Source organism: Pleurodeles waltl, chromosome 4_2, assembly GCF_031143425.1.
Source record: "Pleurodeles waltl isolate 20211129_DDA chromosome 4_2, aPleWal1.hap1.20221129, whole genome shotgun sequence".
Classification (NCBI taxonomy): domain Eukaryota; kingdom Metazoa; phylum Chordata; class Amphibia; order Caudata; family Salamandridae; genus Pleurodeles; species Pleurodeles waltl.
The window spans coordinates 524436798-524457168 of NC_090443.1; the positions used below are offsets into that span (position 1 = coordinate 524436798).

General features: G+C 44.7%; 1 protein-coding gene across 1 annotated transcript; it reads left to right on the top strand.

The window, feature by feature from the left end:
• Nucleotides 1–627: 627 nt before the first annotated feature.
• ARPC5 (actin related protein 2/3 complex subunit 5) lies at nucleotides 628–15993 on the top strand. Its single transcript, XM_069232037.1, has 4 exons — nucleotides 628–979; nucleotides 13716–13788; nucleotides 14617–14793; nucleotides 14913–15993. Exons 1-4 carry the CDS (start codon nucleotides 837–839, stop codon nucleotides 14973–14975), a joined length of 456 nt encoding a protein of 151 aa, XP_069088138.1. The 5' UTR covers nucleotides 628–836; the 3' UTR covers nucleotides 14976–15993.
• Nucleotides 15994–20371: the final 4378 nt, after the last annotated feature.

Here is a 20371-nt window from a genome sequence, read left to right on the forward strand (position 1 = left end):
GCTTGCAATAAGTGTACCACTGGCAATCACTTGGGTAGCATTCCAACCCACAGTTCTTTTGCCCAGAGTGCCACCTCAGATTACACCCAGCCATATGAAAACAGTCTTGGCAGTGGTCCACTAGGAACAGTCCAGCCCAAACTTCCAGGCCAGGACCTCTCTGATCCAGAAGCCAAGCAATTCAAGACCGATTTCGCCCTAAAGGAATGGAACTGAGAAGAATCAAAGCTGCGCTTTCCGAAATAAAATGTAATTTCATGTGTAAACCTCTACTTGTTTTCTCGAGTCGATTCTCATCCTCGAATCTCCGTAATAAAAGTATTAAAAAACTCAAATATACTATTTTAAGGTAATTCTGAAAGGAAATAACATTTCGTTCCCTTTTCCGTACACCGAGAAAAACCTTTCCAGGCATATATGGTTTCTAATTTACACTTCGAACGACATCTCTGCGCACGCGTTAAAATGCCACAAAGCGGTACTGCACACGCGTGACATCTACAAGACGGTTCTTGTTAGAGGCAGCTGCCGCGCATGCGCAGTGGGCGACGCCGGGGCTTGTACACTTTGTATGCCGCTCCATGTAAGGACAGGGGACCTGAGCGCAGCGCATGCGTGAATTGACTCTGCCCCGCCCGTGATTCTCGCTTGCCGGAATGCGGAAGTGAGGGGATCCTGTCCGTGTAAGCCGGAGGACCCTGCTGTGGGTGCCACGTTCGTGCTGTCTCTCGCGGTGCCTTTGGGTTCCGATTGCAGTTCGGTCCACACTCACTTCCGGACTTGGTGCTGGTCGGTTCTGCTACCGCCTTCCCTTGTGTCACCTATTGGTTCCGGAAATGTCTAAGAATACAGTATCCTCTGCTCGGTTCCGGAAAGTGGACGTTGATGAGTATGATGAGAATAAGTTCGTGGACGAGGAGGAGGCTGGAGAGGGCCAGGGAGGACCGGACGAGGGAGAGGTGGACACAGCAATCAGGGGATATCCTTCCAATAATACTTGTTCCTGGGTCATGGGGATGCTATAACCATGTCACTGTGATGGATGGGGCCAATTATACCACTGCATGGGGAAGGGATAGCGTTAGGTGCACATCTGGAAAAATCATTTTAGCGGGCTCTGAAGATAACGAAATGTTGCTGAGGCAGGACACTGCAATATCGCTAAATCAGAAATTATTATTATTAATATTTTACGTTTATTATGTTATTGGTGCTTTGTGCTTTCTGTCTACCCTTATATATATGCTTTGTTCCCTCTCACCGTTTCCGGTATTTCTGCTAGTGCAAAATGAAGTTTTCCGGAAGAATATGGCTAATGAGTGTGTGTAGAGAATAAAGTGTCCTAAAGTCTATACTTGTCTAACACAAAGATTGTGGACTTTCTCGGTTCCAGGTTTAATATATGCTGGCCAGACAGTTTCCAGCCTGTGGTCACCTCGTCTGCATTTGATTGTGGTCTGCACTTCTGACTTTCTCAAATGTTCTGCAAGTTTGAAGTTTCTTGTAAGCAGTGCCTGAAATGGAAAAATAGAAGTGCAGATACTCTGTACCTGAGTACATGCTTGTTTCTGATATGAGCCGGTTCCTATCAAATTAAAAGTATTACGTTTTTCTTGAGAAGTGCAGGAACTCTCCTTCTCCAAATAATAAAGTGCCGGACAGTATGTATTATTGGTGGAGTTGCACAACCACTGTGTCCTGGTACGCTGTATTTTGCCTCTCATTCACATCTTTTTAGGTTCCATGGTGATTTTTCCTCCTGTTCTTCCATAGTACGGTTTGAGCTAGCTGTAAAACCGATGAAGGATGCTGGCACTGTGACAAAGCAGTCTAGCCTTCATGTTTTTTTTTTATTGATCCTGAACTGTACCACAGTACATTAGGACCACTCTCCTTAATGAGGAGACAGCATTTATAGAAATGTTTCGGGACACTGAGCAGCAGATGGGCTCTACAATATACTGCAGTGGACGCATGAGTTTACTACCCGTTCCCTACAATGAAGAGTTTATAGGTGTATTTTTTCCTGTTCTGCGTACTCCGTGTTTAATGCTAAGTTTTAGGTTATGCTTATACTGTCATTGGCTGTGATGATCATTGGGCTCAATGGCTTGTCAACATACCAGCGTGTATGCTCGGCAACATTTAATTTCCACTTACAAGGCTGTGATGTATGTCATGCCTTGAATCAAGACCTTTTGATGAGATTGTGCATGCAGAGGCGATACTTTTTACACAAATTGCAAGTACATAGGGGTTTCATTGACTGACCTCTTTCCAGCAGAATCTTGTTTACTGGTAGGTTATTAAAAAGTTCTAGGAACAAGAGTGTTGTCTGGTAAATCAATATCAGTAGCACTGGGTCTTTCTTCTAGTGTAGCTCTCTGGCCATGTCATGGCAAGGGATCTTTTCACTGTTTCTAGGAATGTGTGAGATTCCTGAGTGTGCCTTCTAAATATCCCGGCAAAATGTTCCAAAGTTGACAGGTGGTGTAAACAGAGCTTCTACCACCCCATGTCATTTTCCTAATTATAGGAACCTTGACTGTTCTGAGGGCTGCAGAACGCAAAGATCTTCCCAACCTGTAACAGGAGAATATCTTTTTCAGGTACTCGGGGCCTATATCAAGAAAAGATTTATGCGCCAAGCAGAGTGCATTAAAAGCCACTCTTATTTAAGTCAAGCGTAGGCAACGCGCACGCGCTGTCTGCTAGACCTGCTAAATTCAGTAGAAGGACTTTGATCCCACCTACTGCTTACCATAGATTGACTCCAGTCTTGCTCTTTTTGGCTGTTTCCTAACTGGTTCACGCAGCTGATACGTTACTTCCGTTCTTAGCTAAGGATCACCGGCCAAGTACAGATTAATTCTAACTCGTCGATAGGCTGTACGTAGTTCAGTAGGCGGGAGGTCAAGAGTTCTGGTGTTTTGCGCCACTTCCTCCTGAAACGTTGCAGTCCTTCCTCGACATGTGCTCTACTCAACCTACCGGGTCCTTCCATTCCTGGCTTTTTTATTGGTAAAGCAAAGGAGGCTTACATTCACGATAAGCAGCTGCCACAGAGCTTCCTTCGATTACACTAGAGCGCAACATTCTATGGTTTTACTGCACTGCCTCGGGCAGTAGAACGGAAGCTAATTTTTCTACTGAATGGCAAGGTTGAAACTAAAAGAATCTGACTGGTTACAAAATCAAATGACTTACAGCGCAATCAGGCAGTAGCCAATAGGCTGGTCTGACAGGTCAGTGTGTGGGCTGTGTTTTTTAAGCAGTTCATGGGCCTGTTTAATGGCCAAGTAGGCTTTTTTTTTTTTTTTTTTTTTTTTTTTTACAATACAACACATCTCTCCCTTACACTTCCACCAACCCTGTCATCTCTCCCCCACACACCCACTGCCCCACTCCTCTGTCCCTCCCACTCCCAGTCTCACAATCTCACAATGTCATCTCTCCCTCACACTCCGTGTCTCCTCTCTCTACTGCCTGCTCACACATACTATCTTCCTGTACCTCCTCATGCTGTGCACTAGTACACCTCTATCCTTCCCTCTCCCCCCGGTGCCCCTCTGACTCATCCCTCTATCTCTCTCTCGTATTCTCACCCCTCTCTCTCGCTGTCTCACATACTGTTTCCGCCTCTCTAATGTGGGTGACTTCAGGTCTTTGAGCACAGTTTCTTTCCTGTGCCTTTTCAAGGTTTTCACCCCACAAACCCATGTCTCCTCCTCTGTCTTCTGCATACACAGGTGCTCCCTCTTTATGCGTCTGTTGCCTGCTCTCTCCTTCTTTCTCTCTTTCTCACACACTTTCTGCTCCTCTGTCTCGAGTTCATTCACCACTTCCTTAACAAACTACATATCCATCTGTCTCATTTTCTATCTATTCTTTGCAGCTCTCACCCCTATCTATTCACCATACCACATAATTCCACTCCACAAATACACTCCACACCACGCAGTTCCACTCCACACAGTTCAATCAATCAATCAATCCAAAAAATATATAGAGCGCGCTACTCACCCGTGAGGGTCTCAAGGCGCTTGTGTGTGGGGGGGGGGGTTGAAGGGGGGTTACTGTTCGAACAACCATGTCTTGAGGTTTTTTCTGAAGAGTAGGAGGTCTTTGGTTTTGCGGAGGTTGGTGGGGAGGGAGTTCCCGGTTGTGGGGGTGAGGTAAGAGAAGGCCCTGTCTCCTGTGGTGGTTCGTTGGATGCGGGGGACTGTAGCTAGTGCGAGGTTGGCTGATCGGAGGTTGCGGGTGGGAGTGTGGAAGTTCACTCTTTCGTTGAGGTAGGTAGGGCCGGTGTTGTGGAGGGATTTGTGTGCGTGGATGAGGATCTTGAAAGTGATTCTCTTGTCTATGGGGAGCCAGTGAAGGGATTTGAGGTGTGGTGAGATTAGTTCGTGGCGGGGGAGGCCAAGGACGAGGCGTGCGGCTGTGTTCTGGATTGTCTGGAGTTTGCGTTTGAGTTTGAGTGTGGTGCCGGCGTAGAGGGTGTTACCGTAGTCTAGTCTGCTGCTGATGAGTGTACAGGGAGTGCAGAATTATTAGGCAAATGAGTATTTTGACCACATCATCCTCTTTATGCATGTTGTCTTACTCCAAGCTGTATAGGCTCGAAAGCCTACTACCAATTAAGCATATTAGGTGATGTGCATCTCTGTAATGAGAAGGGGTGTGGTCTAATGACATCAACACCCTATATCAGGTGTGCATAATTATTAGGCAACTTCCTTTCCTTTGGCAAAATGGGTCAAAAGAAGGACTTGACAGGCTCCGAAAAGTCAAAAATAGTGAGATATCTTGCAGAGGGATGCAGCACTCTTAAAATTCTAAAGCTTCTGAAGCGTGATCATCGAACAATCAAGCGTTTCATTCAAAATAGTCAACAGGGTCGCAAGAAGCGTGTGGAAAAACCAAGGCGCAAAATAACTGCCCATGAACTGAGAAAAGTCAAGCGTGCAGCTGCCACGATGCCACTTGCCACCAGTTTGGCCATATTTCAGAGCTGCAACATCACTGGAGTGCCCAAAAGCACAAGGTGTGCAATACTCAGAGACATGGCCAAGGTAAGAAAGGCTGAAAGACGACCACCACTGTACAAGACACACAAGCTGAAACGTCAAGACTGGGCCAATAAATATCTCAAGACTGATTTTTCTAAGGTTTTATGGACTGATGAAATAAGAGTGAGTCTTGATGGGCCAGATGGATGGGCCCGTGGCTGGATTGGTAAAGGGCAGAGAGCTCCAGTCCGACTCAGACGCCAGCAAGGTGGAGGTGGAGTACTGGTTTGGGCTGGTATCATCAAAGATGAGCTTGTGGGGCCTTTTCAGGTTGAGGATGGAGTCAAGCTCAACTCCCAGTCCTACTGCCAGTTCCTGGAAGACACCTTCTTCAAGCAGTGGTACAGGAAGAAGTCTGCATCCTTCAAGAAAAACATGATTTTCATGCAGGACAATGCTCCATCACACGCGTCCAAGTACTCCACAGCGTGGCTGGCAAGAAAGGGTATAAAAGAAGGAAATCTAATGACATGGCCTCCTTGTTCACCTGATCTGAACCCCATTGAGAACCTGTGGTCCATCATCAAATGTGAGATTTACAAGGAGGGAAAACAGTACACCTCTCTGAACAGTGTCTGGGAGGCTGTGGTTGCTGCTGCACGCAATGTTGATGGTGAACAGATCAAAACACTGACAGAATCCATGGATGGCAGGCTTTTGAGTGTCCTTGCAAAGAAAGGTGGCTATATTGGCCACTGATTTGTTTTTTTGTTTTGTTTTTGAATGTCAAAAATGTATATTTGTGAATGTTGAGATGTTATATTGGTTTCACTGGTAATAATAAATAATTGAAATGGGTATATATTTTTTGTTTTGTTAAGTTGCCTAATAATTATGCACAGTAATAGTCACCTGCACACACAGATATCCCCCTAACATAGCTAAAACTAAAAACAAACTAAAAACTACTTCCAAAAATATTCAGCTTTGATATTAATGAGTTTTTTGGGTTCATTGAGAACATGGTTGTTGTTCAATAATAAAATTAATCCTCAAAAATACAACTTGCCTAATAATTCTGCACTCCCTGTATGGGTGACTGTCTTCCTGGTCTCTGGGGGAATCCATTTGAAGGATTTTTTTTAGAGTGCGGAGTGTGTGGAAGCAGGAGGAGGTTAGTGCATTGATTTGCTGTGTCATGGAGAGGGAGGGGTCAAGGATGATGCCGAGGTTGCGTGCGTGGTTTGCGGGGGTGGGTGCGGGCCTATGGCGGTGGGCCACCAGGAGTCGTCCCATATGGTTTTGCTGGGGCCGAAGATGATGTTCTCAGTTTTCTTAGAGTTAAGCTTGAGGTGGTTAGTTGTCATCCAGTTGGCGGTGTTGAGGAGAGCAGCGTGTAGGTTGGTTTTGGCGGTGGTGGGGTTGCGGGTGAGGGAGAGGATGAGTTGGGTGTCGTCTGCGTAGGAGAGGATAGTGATTCCGTGTGATCGGAGGATGTTGGCTATGGGGATCATGTAAGTGTTGAAGAGTGTGGTGCTGAGGGAGGACCCTTGGGGGACGCCGCAGACAGTTACACACCTAACCGTTCCAATACAACCTACATAACTCCTCTCCACACCACATACATCCACTACGCTCCAAACCAAAACATAGATAAAAGACATTGGGGGTCATTACGACATTGGCGGGTGGCTACCGCCACCCGCCAAGCGGTAACCGCTGTGCGGCCGTCAATGCGGCCGCACTCCTGCAGCCCCCATTACGACATTCCTGCTGGGCCGGGGGGCGCAAACCAAGTTTGCGCCCGCCGGCCCAGCGGGGATGAGGGCGCAACATAGGAGCCGGCGGTGTTGCGGCCGTGCGACGGGTGCAGTTGCACCCGTCGCGCTTTTCACTGTCTGCTATGCAGACAGTGAAAAGCTGGCCGGGGCCCCTGCACTGCCCATGCTAGTGGCATGGGCAGTGCAGGGGCCCCAGGCCACCCCTTACCGCCAGCCTCTTCCTGGCGGTGCAAACCGCCAGAAACAGGCTGGCGGTAGGGATGTCATAATCCCCAGGGCAGCGCTGCTTGCATTGCTGCCATGGCGGATTATCACCGCCGGGGCTAAAATGGCGGGAAACCGCCGGCCCCGGCGGTGCGACCGCGGCGCTACCGCCACGATCGTAATAAGGGCCTCCGTACCGCCAGCCTGTTGGCGGTTCGGATGCTACATTACCCCTGGCGGTCTCCGACCGCCAGGGTCGTAATGACCACCATTGTCATTTACAATGCCAATAACTTTAACTCTCGGAAATGCAAGACTTATTGTATAGCAAATGCTTGTTTGATTGGGAGCCAGTGGAGCTCTACTAATTCCTCTGAGACAATCTTGAACTTGGGAATTCTCTTAAGGAGACGGGCCGCTGCATTCTGCAGCATTTGAAGCTTCTTAAGAGACTGTTGATGAATGCCCAATGACAGGGCATTACAATAATCAAGCCTGGAGAGAACCAAAACAGTGACTACTGATTTCTGTAAGTTGAATGGAATAAAAGGTAGGATTTTTCTCAGGGTTTTCATATGAAAAAAACAAGATTAAGCAAATGTATTAATCTGGTTGATAATGGATAGCTTGGAATCAACAATCACCCCCAGGGTCCTGACTTTAGACACTGGAGTAGGGTGGAGGCCCAGAGTCTGAGACCACCAAGATTGGTTCCAGAAGGAAGTGTCCTTGCCAAAAAGAAGAACCTCTGTTTTATCCGAGCTGTTGTTGCTCATCCAGTTAACATCTGTGCCCACACAGCTATTAAAACGGTTACTTCACTGGGGATTGACACCACAATTTGTGTATAATCTGTAAACGCTAATTACAAGAAGCCAAATGAACAACTTAGTCTGGCTACTTAAATGTTGAAGAGCGTTGCTCAGTGATGACCCCAGAGGTACACCAATCAGTAAAGAAAAATACTTTGTTACAAAATCCCACAGAGCAACTGATTGCTCTTTGTTGGAGAGGAATGAGCGCAGAAGATCAAGAGCTGATCCACCAGTCCCAATCTCTGCAAGGCGCTCCAGAAGGGAATTGCTCACAGATAGGTCCAACAGGATCAGTCCAACAGGATCGCCGCAGCCTTCCCGCTGTTGAACCAGATACTTCTCAGCTCCAAGGACGCCTCTACCAAAGCTGACTCAGTGTTATGGATTGGTCTAGAGCTGAATTGCGCACTATCCAGTATTCCAGTTACTCAAAAACTCAGTGTGCAGTGTTCATGTGCTTGTCGACGTCTTCCGCTGCAAAAGAAAAATGCAAGATGGGGCAATAGTTATTTGCCTCATTTGGGTCCAGAGCGGGTTTCTTAAGCAGAGTAAGAATGGAAGGCATATGCCACCCAGAAGGAGAGTGGCATGGGTTCATGATGGTATTTTGTACAATACTAAGCGGTAAGGCTACCGTCCCTGCTATGTCCTGTATAATTTTTGGTGGGCAGGATTCCTGGCTTCGTATGTTTAATACGTTCTACTGCTCCTTCAGTGGTAAGAGGAGGAAAATTACAAAATTGGATTTTATTGGGGGTCTGTTCAATCTGCCCCAGGCACCCTAGCTATAACAGTACAGCTAGAGTCCAGTTTTCTATATTATTTCCTCTACTTTGAATTTATAAAAGTGCCGCTAACTTATCACATAGCGATTGGCTAGGGGACGATGTACTACTGGTGTTAGAACTAGAAAGTACCTGGACTGTTTTGAAAAGTTCTCTTTTGGAGTTTTTGGCTAAGGTTTTTTTTTTTTTTTTTTTTTTCTGAGAAGTAATTCGTTTTTTCATCAATAATCCGTTTTTTTGTAATCCTGGATGTATTACATCTCTTCCTTTCCTCTGAGCAGTAATTTCTTTTCCTTGCTTTCTCCTGTCTACAACATTTCTGTTTTAGTGCCATGAGTTTTGGATAGAACCAGGGTGCTGTGGACCTTCTTCTATAGCTTTTAATCTTTTTGAGAGGAGCCAGCTTGGTAACTGCTACATTTATCCCTTCGGAGTAGTTACTTGATGCTACGTTAGTGTCGCTCAACCATCCAGTGGCAAATGACAGTCTTAAAGATACATAGAGGGTTGTAGAGAGGAATAGAAAACATCTGTAATTGTCTGGTGCTGATCCAGGGGTGAATGAAGCAGAACTTGCTGGTCTTTAACACAGCTGAAATTGAATTATTATTAATGGATGCTTCAGCACCTCTGATCCATGTGTTTAACTGGCCTGTATTTGTGGACCTGGCTACTGGAGCAGCTCCAGCTGTAAAAGTCTGCTTTTCCAGCTGAATCAAGATTTGCACACAATTAGGCATACGTTGGAAACAGTCATTAGGTTTGGAGCACAAAGGCTTTCAAGCACTCCAGACAAGATCAGATTTACTCAGACGCAGTTTTATCCAGTCTCAATTATGGCAAATGCCCATATTACTCCACGACCTGCTTACAGGTCATAGTGAGGATAACTTTCAAACAAAAGTTTGTATTTGGTCTCAGTGGGGCCTGTGCATCTCTGTTGGTGGATGTGATAATGTTGAAGGTGTAAACATGGATCCATAAGGCTGCCTCAGGCAGAGACCCACTGTATACTGGGGAGACTTTTGCAAAACAACAAGGTATGTGTTTACTGTGTGCCTTGCCCCTAGCGTACTTGCTTCGTTTTAGGAAAAGCCAATCTGGTGGTTGCTCTCCAGGGTTTATTGCTGTACATTGGATACCACAGATACTCTATGTGTGCACTTGACTTTGAGAGGGAGCTTGTTTAATCAGTTCAGGCTTACTAAAAGTAGCTGTACAAGATTCAGCAACTTAACAACCACCTGGAACTCCACAAGCTTCTTGACCAATCTGACTTTCTTGCAGTTTTAGTACGGGACAACACTAATAGCTGCTATGGATGAGATACACACCCTTCTAGACCGAGGAAAAAATTCTGCCTCGTACTGCTAGACTTCTCTGCAGCATTCGTCACCATGTCACACTCCAGCCTCATCAAAAGATTACACAATACAGGCATCTGAAGCCCGTCCCTTGAATGGATATACCCCTTCCTCACAAGGAGAACACAGCAAGTCAGATTCCCACCTGCCCCCTTGGCACATCACAACTCAAGGATTATCCCTCAGCCCTACCCTGTTCAACATGTACTTTTACCACCCGCTGATGTCATCATATGCCACAGCATCTCCATCATCTCCTAAACCAGCGGTTCCTAATCCGTGTGCCAAGGCATCTTAGTGCACCGTCTAAATTAGCCAGGGGTACAGGAACAAAAGGAATTGATAATGTAAAGGAGCCTATTTTTACAGTAACAACTTTTGGTTCTACCCTTGTATTTCGGATGTTTCTATTTATAAGCAGTAAAATGGCTTGGTACTGTAGAGGTCGGGATCATTCTTTAGGAAATATAGCCATCTAGTGGACGATCCTGATAGCAGTATGATTGTAGAAGGCCAGACTGTCCTAGATGAGTGTTCTGTCATACTGACCGCCTACATTTCACAAGTTGTGGTCAGTTTCTCAATCCCTCAGAAGGCATGACAGCTGAATTGGAATTTCTAGGTGTTAAACATGTGGCCTGCAGTATACACACAGATGCCAGCAATGAGGATGTTACTTACTGAACTAATTTCCCGGCATATATCAGGCAGATGCATTTCTTCAGAAGTGGTTACCCTGCAGGTTTATTAATCTTGTTATGGCCCTGTTTTTGAGAAAGGCGAAACAACAATTGCCCACAGTAAAGAAACATTAACACACACAAGTCAGTAACTTACACCTGCCATTGTGCTCAGGTTTGAACACTAATTGGATGCTGATGCGCGTTCTAATTCAGTCGGTCACTAAAAGCAGCAGAGATGGAAATAATGCCTTCAACTAACTAACACACTTAGGGCCCCAATTACAAGTGTTTGCCGCAGGGCAGTGCAACAAGTCACTTTGCTGTACTGCCCTGCAGCAAAAGAAAAGGGCAAGAATGCCCTGTATAAATGAAATACAGAGCATTCCTGTCCCTTCTGCCTGAGCACAAACTAGGGGCTAGCACCAATGCAAGCACCCTTGCAACATGGTGAAAAGGTGTCTGCTTTGTTGGCACAATTGTTTTTGTGCAGGAAGAGACACCTCCTTGCAGAAAAACAATCAAGGGAGGCATTGCACACACAGAAAGAAGAAAAAACAAGGAGAACTAAAGTTATTTCTCCTCGCTATGCCTCCCCTGGGGAGGTGAACAGTTTCAACGCATTCCCAGGTTTACAGATCCTTGTAAATCTGGGAATGTGTCAAAACCTATGGGTGTTGCGTGGGAACCCCTCCCCCTAACCCCCAAGCACCCAGGGGACATCTCCTTTCTGTAGAGCAAGGCAACGCAGAACTTTGCGCTGCCTTGCCTTACTCCGTATTTATCAGGCTATGCAAAGCCATGCAGGGTGGCTGTGCACCGCCTCAGATATGATTGAGAGGCCTGCGCCACAAGAGCATCATAAAAAGTGACCCTCTGGTGGCGCAGGCCTCTTGTAAATGAGACCTGTTGTCTGACAAAACTTTATAGATGCTCAAACCCTCACAAACTGTGCCCAGAAACAAGCTGAAGACACACCTCTTTAAAGAGCACTACATCACAATCTCCGAGAACACTGTGTCCCTCCAGTCAGTCTCTGACACCACAAGGGGCTCCTCATTGGATAGGATAGGATTACATCTATAAATATAATAATACCTTCATAGGCTTCATCCCAATTACTTTCTGGGAGAATAATGAAACTACACCCGAGGCCGGGCTTACACCCCCGTCCACCTAAAAAAAAGTAACCTAATGGGGACCTGTGGTCAATGGCCAAGAGGTTACGGGAACCACAGGTCAAAAAAGGTTGGGGCCCACTGTCCTAAGCCGATGACACCGAGGTCATTCTACCAGACAAAGCCCCTGCAACCAGATCCAATTTCACAAAAAACATGATCCTCCTAGCAGAATGGATGAGAACCAACTGCCTAAAACTCAACACAGATGAGACAGAAGTGCTGATATTTGGGAACAAGAACTCCCCTGGAGACTCCACCTGAAGGCCATCAGTGCCCGGTCCATCTCCATCACCCACCAACCATGCACATAATCTGGGCATCATTACATAACAAACATAACATTGCCGCACAGGAAAACGCAATTAACTTCTCATACGTCCATGTGCTACACATCCTCAAAAAAATCTTAAGATAGATTCCCAAAAGCACCAGACATACGGTCACTCAAGGCCTAATCACCACCAGACTTGGTTACAGCAACTATATGCTGGAATCCCCAGCCATCTTCTCCATCGTCTTGAGATCATCCTGAACACTGCTGCCAGACTCATCCTGGATCTCTGTTGGTGCACCCACTTCGCTCCTCACCTCAGATCTCCTCTGGCTGCAGATATACAACCACTGCCAATTCAAACTCCTCACATGTGCTTACTAGGCACTGAATGACATTGGACCAGGAAACCTCCACTGTCACTGTCGCCTCCACTTCCACCAGACACCTACACTCTGCCGCCTTTTCTCTCACACACAAACCTCACATCCGCAAAAGCAGAACAGGAGGCGTAGGTTTCTCATACCTCACACCTAAATCATGGAACAACCTTCCTCTGTACCTAAGGGCCTCCTCCTTGCTTCTGGATTTCTGCTAGATTCTCAAGACCTGGCTCTTGAACTAAAACCCAGCAGACTACCTTCACACTTGCTCCAGGGCCTGGATACCCCTGGGATAATAATTCGCACATTATGAATCCTGATAACATGATTGTCGCTGTCTTCATCATCACTCGTTTCATTTTTTTGAATGGGGCGAGGAACCCTAGAAACATGTTTCTAGCAACACAAGCAACTTGTCTCCTTAGAAAATCAGATCTCTCCATAAGCCCTCCTTGAATGTTAGGTATTCTCAGCTTCCTCCTCCTTCAGTTGAACCTTCTATCTGTCTCAGTATACGTATGTGTTGTATGGATCAGAGTTATTCAAAAATAAACTTTATTTGTGGTAGATATGTATGGTCACGTTCTAAACGCTCTTATATTGACTAACTTCGTTGAATGGACATCGAAATTCCCTGTTCTCATTCTCAACTCACCTGCTTTTTTTTTTATCGCTGAGAGACCACCAATAAATGCATACTTTTTTGCTTTCCTAACTTGATGGACGTGTTTTTACTGCAAATGTCACTGTGCTTACAATTTGCACTGGTCTCTATCCATGTTTCACACTGGATTTTTTCTGCATGCTCCATATTATTATGAGTTTGATTCATCACAGATTTAGTTTTGCATTTATGTCTTTATGTAATTTATATAGCACCGATTTAGTGAAGCATGTACACGTTTCCCATAAAAATCGGAGAGTAAAGACCAACAGCATTTAGACGATGTAAGCAGAAGACAGTTGGTCAGAATTCCTCTACCCTGTGCTGTTGTTACAGAGATGCAATTGGCCTTTGCACCGTGGAGTGTTGTTTCCTCTCTCGGAGTGCCTTTATTTGTTTATGGCCTGCTTTGTCTATTAAAAAGGTGAATTGTTGTTTTCATCTCCTCGTCCATTTTGCTTTACCTTTCCGTGTAATTATTATTGTGTGATTTTCCTCCTCTGTTGTTTTGCCACACATTTCTGCCAATCTTTGACAAGCCTTTTAGTGTTTTGGACTTTTCCTTAATTTCATAGCACAGGTAACATGATGGGAGCCCTGCAGGCTGCGCTGAAGAACCCTCCAATTAACACCAAGAACCAGTCTGCAAAGGTGAGGCTACTGTAATGTTATTTGAGGCCATGGGAGCAGCCGAACAGCCTTAACTATGTGTTTTACTAAATATGACTGCCAAATTGTGAAGATTCCAGGGGAGCGGCAGCACCTGCCTGTTATGTATTTCATCAAGGACTTTTTGCTTCTTGATGCAACTGGGGCTATGGCCATAATAATTCTTTCATACACATTTCTATTTGTGTTGGCTTTTCTTTAGCTAGATTTGTAGCTGAATGATTTTATATCTCTTGCTTTATGATACAGCAGGAGTACTATTTACCAGCATCTGCCTAGGTCGTAGATTGAATAGCCCTAGTAGTGGCCTTTTAAAAATTGAAAGTTTCTTAGTTAATCTAAACATTTGGGTTAAAATATGATCTTTGTGGTCATGAAACAGATTATCATGGTGTTACAACCGTATTCACACCTCAAGTCGTAATTTGAAGTGTTCAGATTGATCATGGAACAAACACGTTATCTCAGTTTTGAGAGACCAGCAGTTTGTTTTAAAGGGAGGCTGGCCCTCTTTACTGCTAGTGGTCATTGCTACTAACATGGAGCCACGTGAACAGACATTAACGTTGGGCTGTCCTAAAATTAGAATTTTGGTTGGAGGCTAAATATTATGTTGACATAATCTGTGAACTCCCTTGCAGTTCCTCATGAATACCCCTCAGATGTCTTTTCTAGTATGAGGTAGACAGAACTGAGAATCTTGCACTTCGGATAAAGCACTAGTTCACAGCTTACTGCATCTAAAAGTATGTGATTCAAGGACACGGTGAAGCATGTAAACTCTTGGACCCTTTTCTTTCTTGCCTGCAGGATCGTGCTGAAGGTGTAGTGTTGAAAGTTCTAATCTCCTTCAAAGCCAATGACATAGAAAAGGCAGTTCAGTCCCTGGACAAGAACGGGGTGGATCTGCTCATGAAATACATCTACAAGGGATTCGAGAGCCCCTCCGACAACAGCAGTGCAGTTTTGCTGCAGTGGCATGAAAAGGTAAGCCTCTGATCTCATGTCGGCTTTTCTCTCATTATGTGGCAGAGGCAGAATCTGCATTGCCTGTGGTTCAGATCTGTAGGGTTGTGGATGTTTCACCTCTGACTCTTTCTCTGCAGGCCTTGGCAGCCGGAGGCGTAGGGTCCATCGTCCGAGTCTTGACAGCCAGGAAGACTGTTTAACGGCATCAAGCCATTGCGGCGCTGCATAGATGTGGGAATTGCTGGTACAAAGACCAAACAAGAATCTGATTCCACAGTCGCCCTGTGGGCGTTGTCTACTTTCTCTCCATTCCTTTTTTTAAGTATCCATGAACACAATAAATCTGCCCACTCTATTTTTGTTTTTCGTTATGCTTCGAAAAAGGTATTATACACCGAGAGTTTAATTTTGCTAACACAAGTGTTAGTTACTCTCGATTCAGGGCTCCTGCTTTTGTCGCTTTGTTATCGGGCTCAGTGTCTGGAGGTCCAAGGGCATTTACTTCCAATTCTTACTTCCTAACTTCATTTGAATGCAAGAAGGAAAACCTTACAAAAGCCAGGGCAACTTAAAAATTGTGCAGATTAGTGAACACCTCGTCCTAAATCCTTTGTCAATCTGCTAGATCAAAGGTACTGATTTGCTCCACTCTGTACATATGTGTGCACAGTTGTGGGACATGAGGGGTGGCCTAGTTGAAAATTACAAATGGGTTGAGGTGGTATTGAAAGAGCTTTTTATATTGCTGTGAATGAGGGAGTGCTAGCAGTAATAATGGGGCTTCGAGAAAGTAGTAATTACGGGGCTTCTAGAAATGGAACAGGCTTTAAAAGCAAGAATATTCTAATCTGCCATTATAACTTATCATATTGAATGTTTCACACTTTGAGTGATTGTAGCTTGGGTCTCCCTAACAGCAGTGGTAACCAGAACCCATGACTGAATGTGTTCTCAATTTGTCAAAGGAGTTTCAATCAACTGGATAGCATTGTTGGTCATTTTAAATGTTGGCATTTGATGGTCCATAGTTCCTGGGCTGGGCCCCAATTGATATGGGACACGATTCCCAGCCCAAGTAGAAGATGTCAAATCTTATTTAATGTTTCCTGTTAAATTTAATAAGGACCTAACTAAAAAAAAAAAATACAGTGTTTTTGATACATGCGCTTTTCTTTTTTTATTTGTAATTTGGGAAAATATACAGTCTAAAAAGTCTAATTGGTGTCTGGTTGTGTTGTTTTGAGTACACGAGTAGTGAAATGCCTATTAAGGAGAGTTGCTTTGTGACTGAACACAATTTCCGAGAGCATCATTCATGCTCAGAATCACTGTGATTATGCAACAGTGGGTGACCAAATTATGCAGAACATTCAGAGGTATTATAATTTCGCTATTTTTATTTTTAATGCACACTGGTACAGAAGGGATCCCAACATTGTAGAACATGTAAATGTTTCTTAATCAATAAAGCTTTGTACATTTAGCAGATTCAATTCAAAATTCTATCACCAACAAATAACAATTTTGTTTTCCATAAATCAAGGAAACATCGTAGCTCTTAGACTAAAATAGTTTAAGTGAAACATATAGTTTTTCAATCAGCGGGCTCCTGATCTACTTGTTTACATGTCTGGTGAAAAAAGGGTGACCAGGCTTATTTTGTACATCCCATATTTGTTTTGAAAATGGTCGTACATTTCAAGTTTGTTATAGATATCAGACCTTACACAAAAATTAAAATGCCCGAGATTTTTCTTTTCCTACTCTGTGAGTGCACTGCTAAAAACTGCTGCTTTGGGACTGTGCTTGTTGTATACCATGTACTTATATACGTAATGAAAAACATTTCACAACGTAGAAATAATTATTTCCACCCTGATTTAATTATAGTTAAACATGGAAGTTTTTTTTTTTTTTTTTTTTTTAACTTTAGACAAAAACATCTTTGTCCCATCAGTTGGAGGCATTGATACTATCTGACCACATTACTATCCTATCAGTTCGACCATACTGAGTGCAGCAGCTTAATGTTGAAACCAAGAGAGCATTCCAAGCACACCTAACCCTGGCTGGCACAGGGCAAGACCATGGTATGTCTGAGAAGGGCCTGGTCAGCTGTGGCACATTCAGTGTTGCACCTCTGCAAGGCAGGTTTCAAGAGATGAAATTGTTGTAAATACAGCACGTGAAGAATGCCAATATCCTAGCCTGGACTTGGGGATAGTGCAACACCATAGTGTGTTTTTTTTTTTTTCTTTTGTCTTTTTGTCCTGCATTCAGGCACGTAATCACTGGAAGTGCGGAGACTGCTGGTGGCACAATATCAGAATACATAACACCCATCTAACACACTACATAGGTACATCATGGGCAATAGCAATCCAAGCTCCTCTAGCACACAAAATCAGTACAGCAATGTAACAACAGCAAGAAGAGCAGTGCAAGTTAGTTTTTCCCTCGCGCTCATCCACCACGACTCCCGCAATATATCCCCCCTGGCAGTAAGGGTTCATCGTTTACATATTCTACACAATCGGCAAACGTGTACTTGAAATATTGCCTAGCTTAGTATGTAAATATGCGATAGTACATTTCAATTCTTATTTTTCAAGAAAACATTGTTTTGTGAAGTGATAATACATTAAAAATACAAATTGTTTTGGATCATAAGTCAAATGTTGGTACAGTAATCATGAGTGACATTGTAAAGGACTTGTTAGTATGGAAAAAATACTTTATAAGTAGGCTTAGAGGTGAGGTTCTGTGGTCATGGGTGCAGGTGGGTATTTAACATACTGAGTATTGCCCTGCCTAGGTTCTTTACATTCTAATGTAATGTACCAATGGCATGTCTATTGGGCCCTTCATAGTAGGAGTAACAACAAGGCTGTCCATGGTGTTTTAGATACTTAGTGGACGTGGGCTCTGTATGGTAGTACTGAAGCCATAAGCTTATGTAAATGGTGCTTTATGTGCTGATGGAATGTTGATGTGCTAATCTATGAGACTTTACATAGCAAGGCAAGTTTTCTACTGCATTAAAGTTTGTATTTTACTGTAAAGGACAACAACCATCTCTTAATTCCTGCATGTTGATGGCTGACAAAAATAGAAACAAGAAATGAGCCTGCGGAGGTTTTTTGTTGATTGAGGGAAGGCTCTGAAACCTTCTTCAGCCTCTCCTTTGAAGTGTGCCAGGTCCCACTAGCTTAAGTGGTGTAAGTGACCTCCCTGCGAAGGGCAAAGTGAATCCCTGACATCTTCCATCCCTCTTTTCCCAGAAGAGTGACTGTAAAACGATTTGTGTAGTAGCTGGATGGGTATGCCCCTTCCTCTTTTATGCCTTTGTTTCACATGATCTGTTAGGCAAATCAATTCTATCACACCTTCCTACCTATTCACCAAGTCAAACAATTATGGCTGTGTGAAACTTACCATCACCACAAAAAACAAATTTAACCCAATTAGAAAGGGGCTTTAGAATGAACGTGTCACCTAGCCAATATAAACTGGGTAGAAACTCTAGGACAGCATGCTAGAATATGCTTTATGACAACCTGAGGCCCACAGCTACATGCTTGAGTCATCTGCTGAGCTCAAGAGCTGAAATGCCTGATTGTCAACTCCTTGCCATGTCCGGGACATACCTGAGGATTATGAGCTTTGCTAAAAGTGCTGTTTGTTCTTCAGTCGAGATGGAATCTGGTGCTGTGCTGATCTAAACTTGCAACCGGGTGAAATGTATTTTCTAAGTGGTCAAGTCCCTATATACTAAACCTTAGTAGAGATTGGAATGGTCGATCAAGATTATGGGCATCAAAGTATACATCTCTGACGTTGTCTTTAAGGCCAAGTAGGGGAGAAAGATGTCAATTCAGATTACACTACTTTGATTACATATCTATATTAGTTATTTATCATTGCCTTAATGGGGAATCAACAGGTGACCCAGACAAATGTGCCTTAGAGTTTGTATCTACGTGACTGATCACAGAGCTGGATAATATAATATTTCTTAGAAAGATAAGGTCTGGCGACAACGGTGTTTACATACAGACATGACAATAATTCTGCAAAATCAGGGAACATGGGGATGTCTATTAGTCAAGATGGGAGTTGATGCCTACACAGATAAACAAGCTGGACAGGCTAGCTAAAATAGAAACTATCGGTAAAATGGAATCTGTCCTTTATGTGTTTTAGAACCTAAAAGCTAGAAGAAAGAAGTCTAAAAGCACGTGTTTAACATAATAGGATTATATAGGGAAAAGGTCATAAGATTTATGACTTTGCTGGAATAATTTCTAAGCTAAATTGTTATTAATTTATCTCTGAATGTGTTTTGATCAATCTTTCTTGTCAGAAATGTTCATTATGGCTTATGGCTATAATGAATATCTCTGATAAGATTCTGACAACAGAATAAAGGCGCATGCCAGAAATGTGCATTTGATAATATATGAATTAATTAATTGTTACATGTTCTACAACACATCTTCAAACTGCAGTGAGAAATGGGGCTCTGCGCTGTAAAACATGATCATTACAACAGGGAGTGCCCCTGACCTGTTTTGGCCAGGTGAAACACTCCCCGCGTGCACAGCACCACCGAGCCGTGCCCGTGTCTCCCCCTCCCCGCCCTCGCTGCTCCAAGGGATCGAGGCCCTCCTGGACCCGATCCGCCCTGGTGCCTGGTGAGCGCTAGAGCGCTTTTCAGCTTCTTTGTCTCTCTGTCCATCTTTTCTTGCATTCCTTGTTCTGGTTGTTTCTGCTTTTCACTTTTTCTGCTTTTTTTCACTTTTACTGCTTTTTCCCTTTTCAGCTTTTTCTCTTTTTCTGCCCTCCCCCCCCCCCCGTTTTTCTCCCTTTTCCCGCTCTCTCTCTCTGCTTCCCCCGCCCCCCTGCGCCCTCATTCGCCCGCGCCTCCTGCCTCCCAGCTGCTCCTCCCTCTCCCCTCCCTTCATAATGGCGGTCGCTGCGCACTAAGGTGAGTGTCCCCTGACCTGTTTTGGCCAGGTGAAACACTCCCCGCGTGCACAGCACCACCGAGCCGTGCCCGTGTCTCCTCCTCCCCGCCCTCGCTGCTCCAAGGGATCGAGGCCCTCCTGGACCCGATCCGCCCTGGTGCCCGGTGAGCGCTAGATCGCTTTTCAGCTTCTTTGTCTCTCTGACCATCTTTTCTTGCATTCCTTGTTCTGGTTGTTTTCTGCTTTTCACTCTTTCTGCTTTTTCCCTTTTCTGCTTTTTCTCTTTTTCTGCCCCCTCCCCCCCTGTTTTGCTCCTTTTTCCCTCTCTCTCTCCGCTCCCCCCACCCCCATTCGCCCGCTCCTCCCAGCTGCTCCTCCCTCCCCCTCCCTTCTTAATGGCGGTCGCTGCGCGCTAAGGTGAGTGTCCCCTGACCTGTTTTGGCCAGGTGAAACACTCCCCGCGCGCACAGCACCACTGAGCCGTGCCCGTGTCTCCCCTTCCCCGCCCTCGCTGCTCCAAGGGATCGAGGCCTTCCTGGACCCGATCCGCCCTGGTGCCTGGTGACGCTAGAGCGCTTTTCAGCTTCTTTGTCCATCTTTTCTTGCATTCCTTGTTCTGGTTGTTTCTG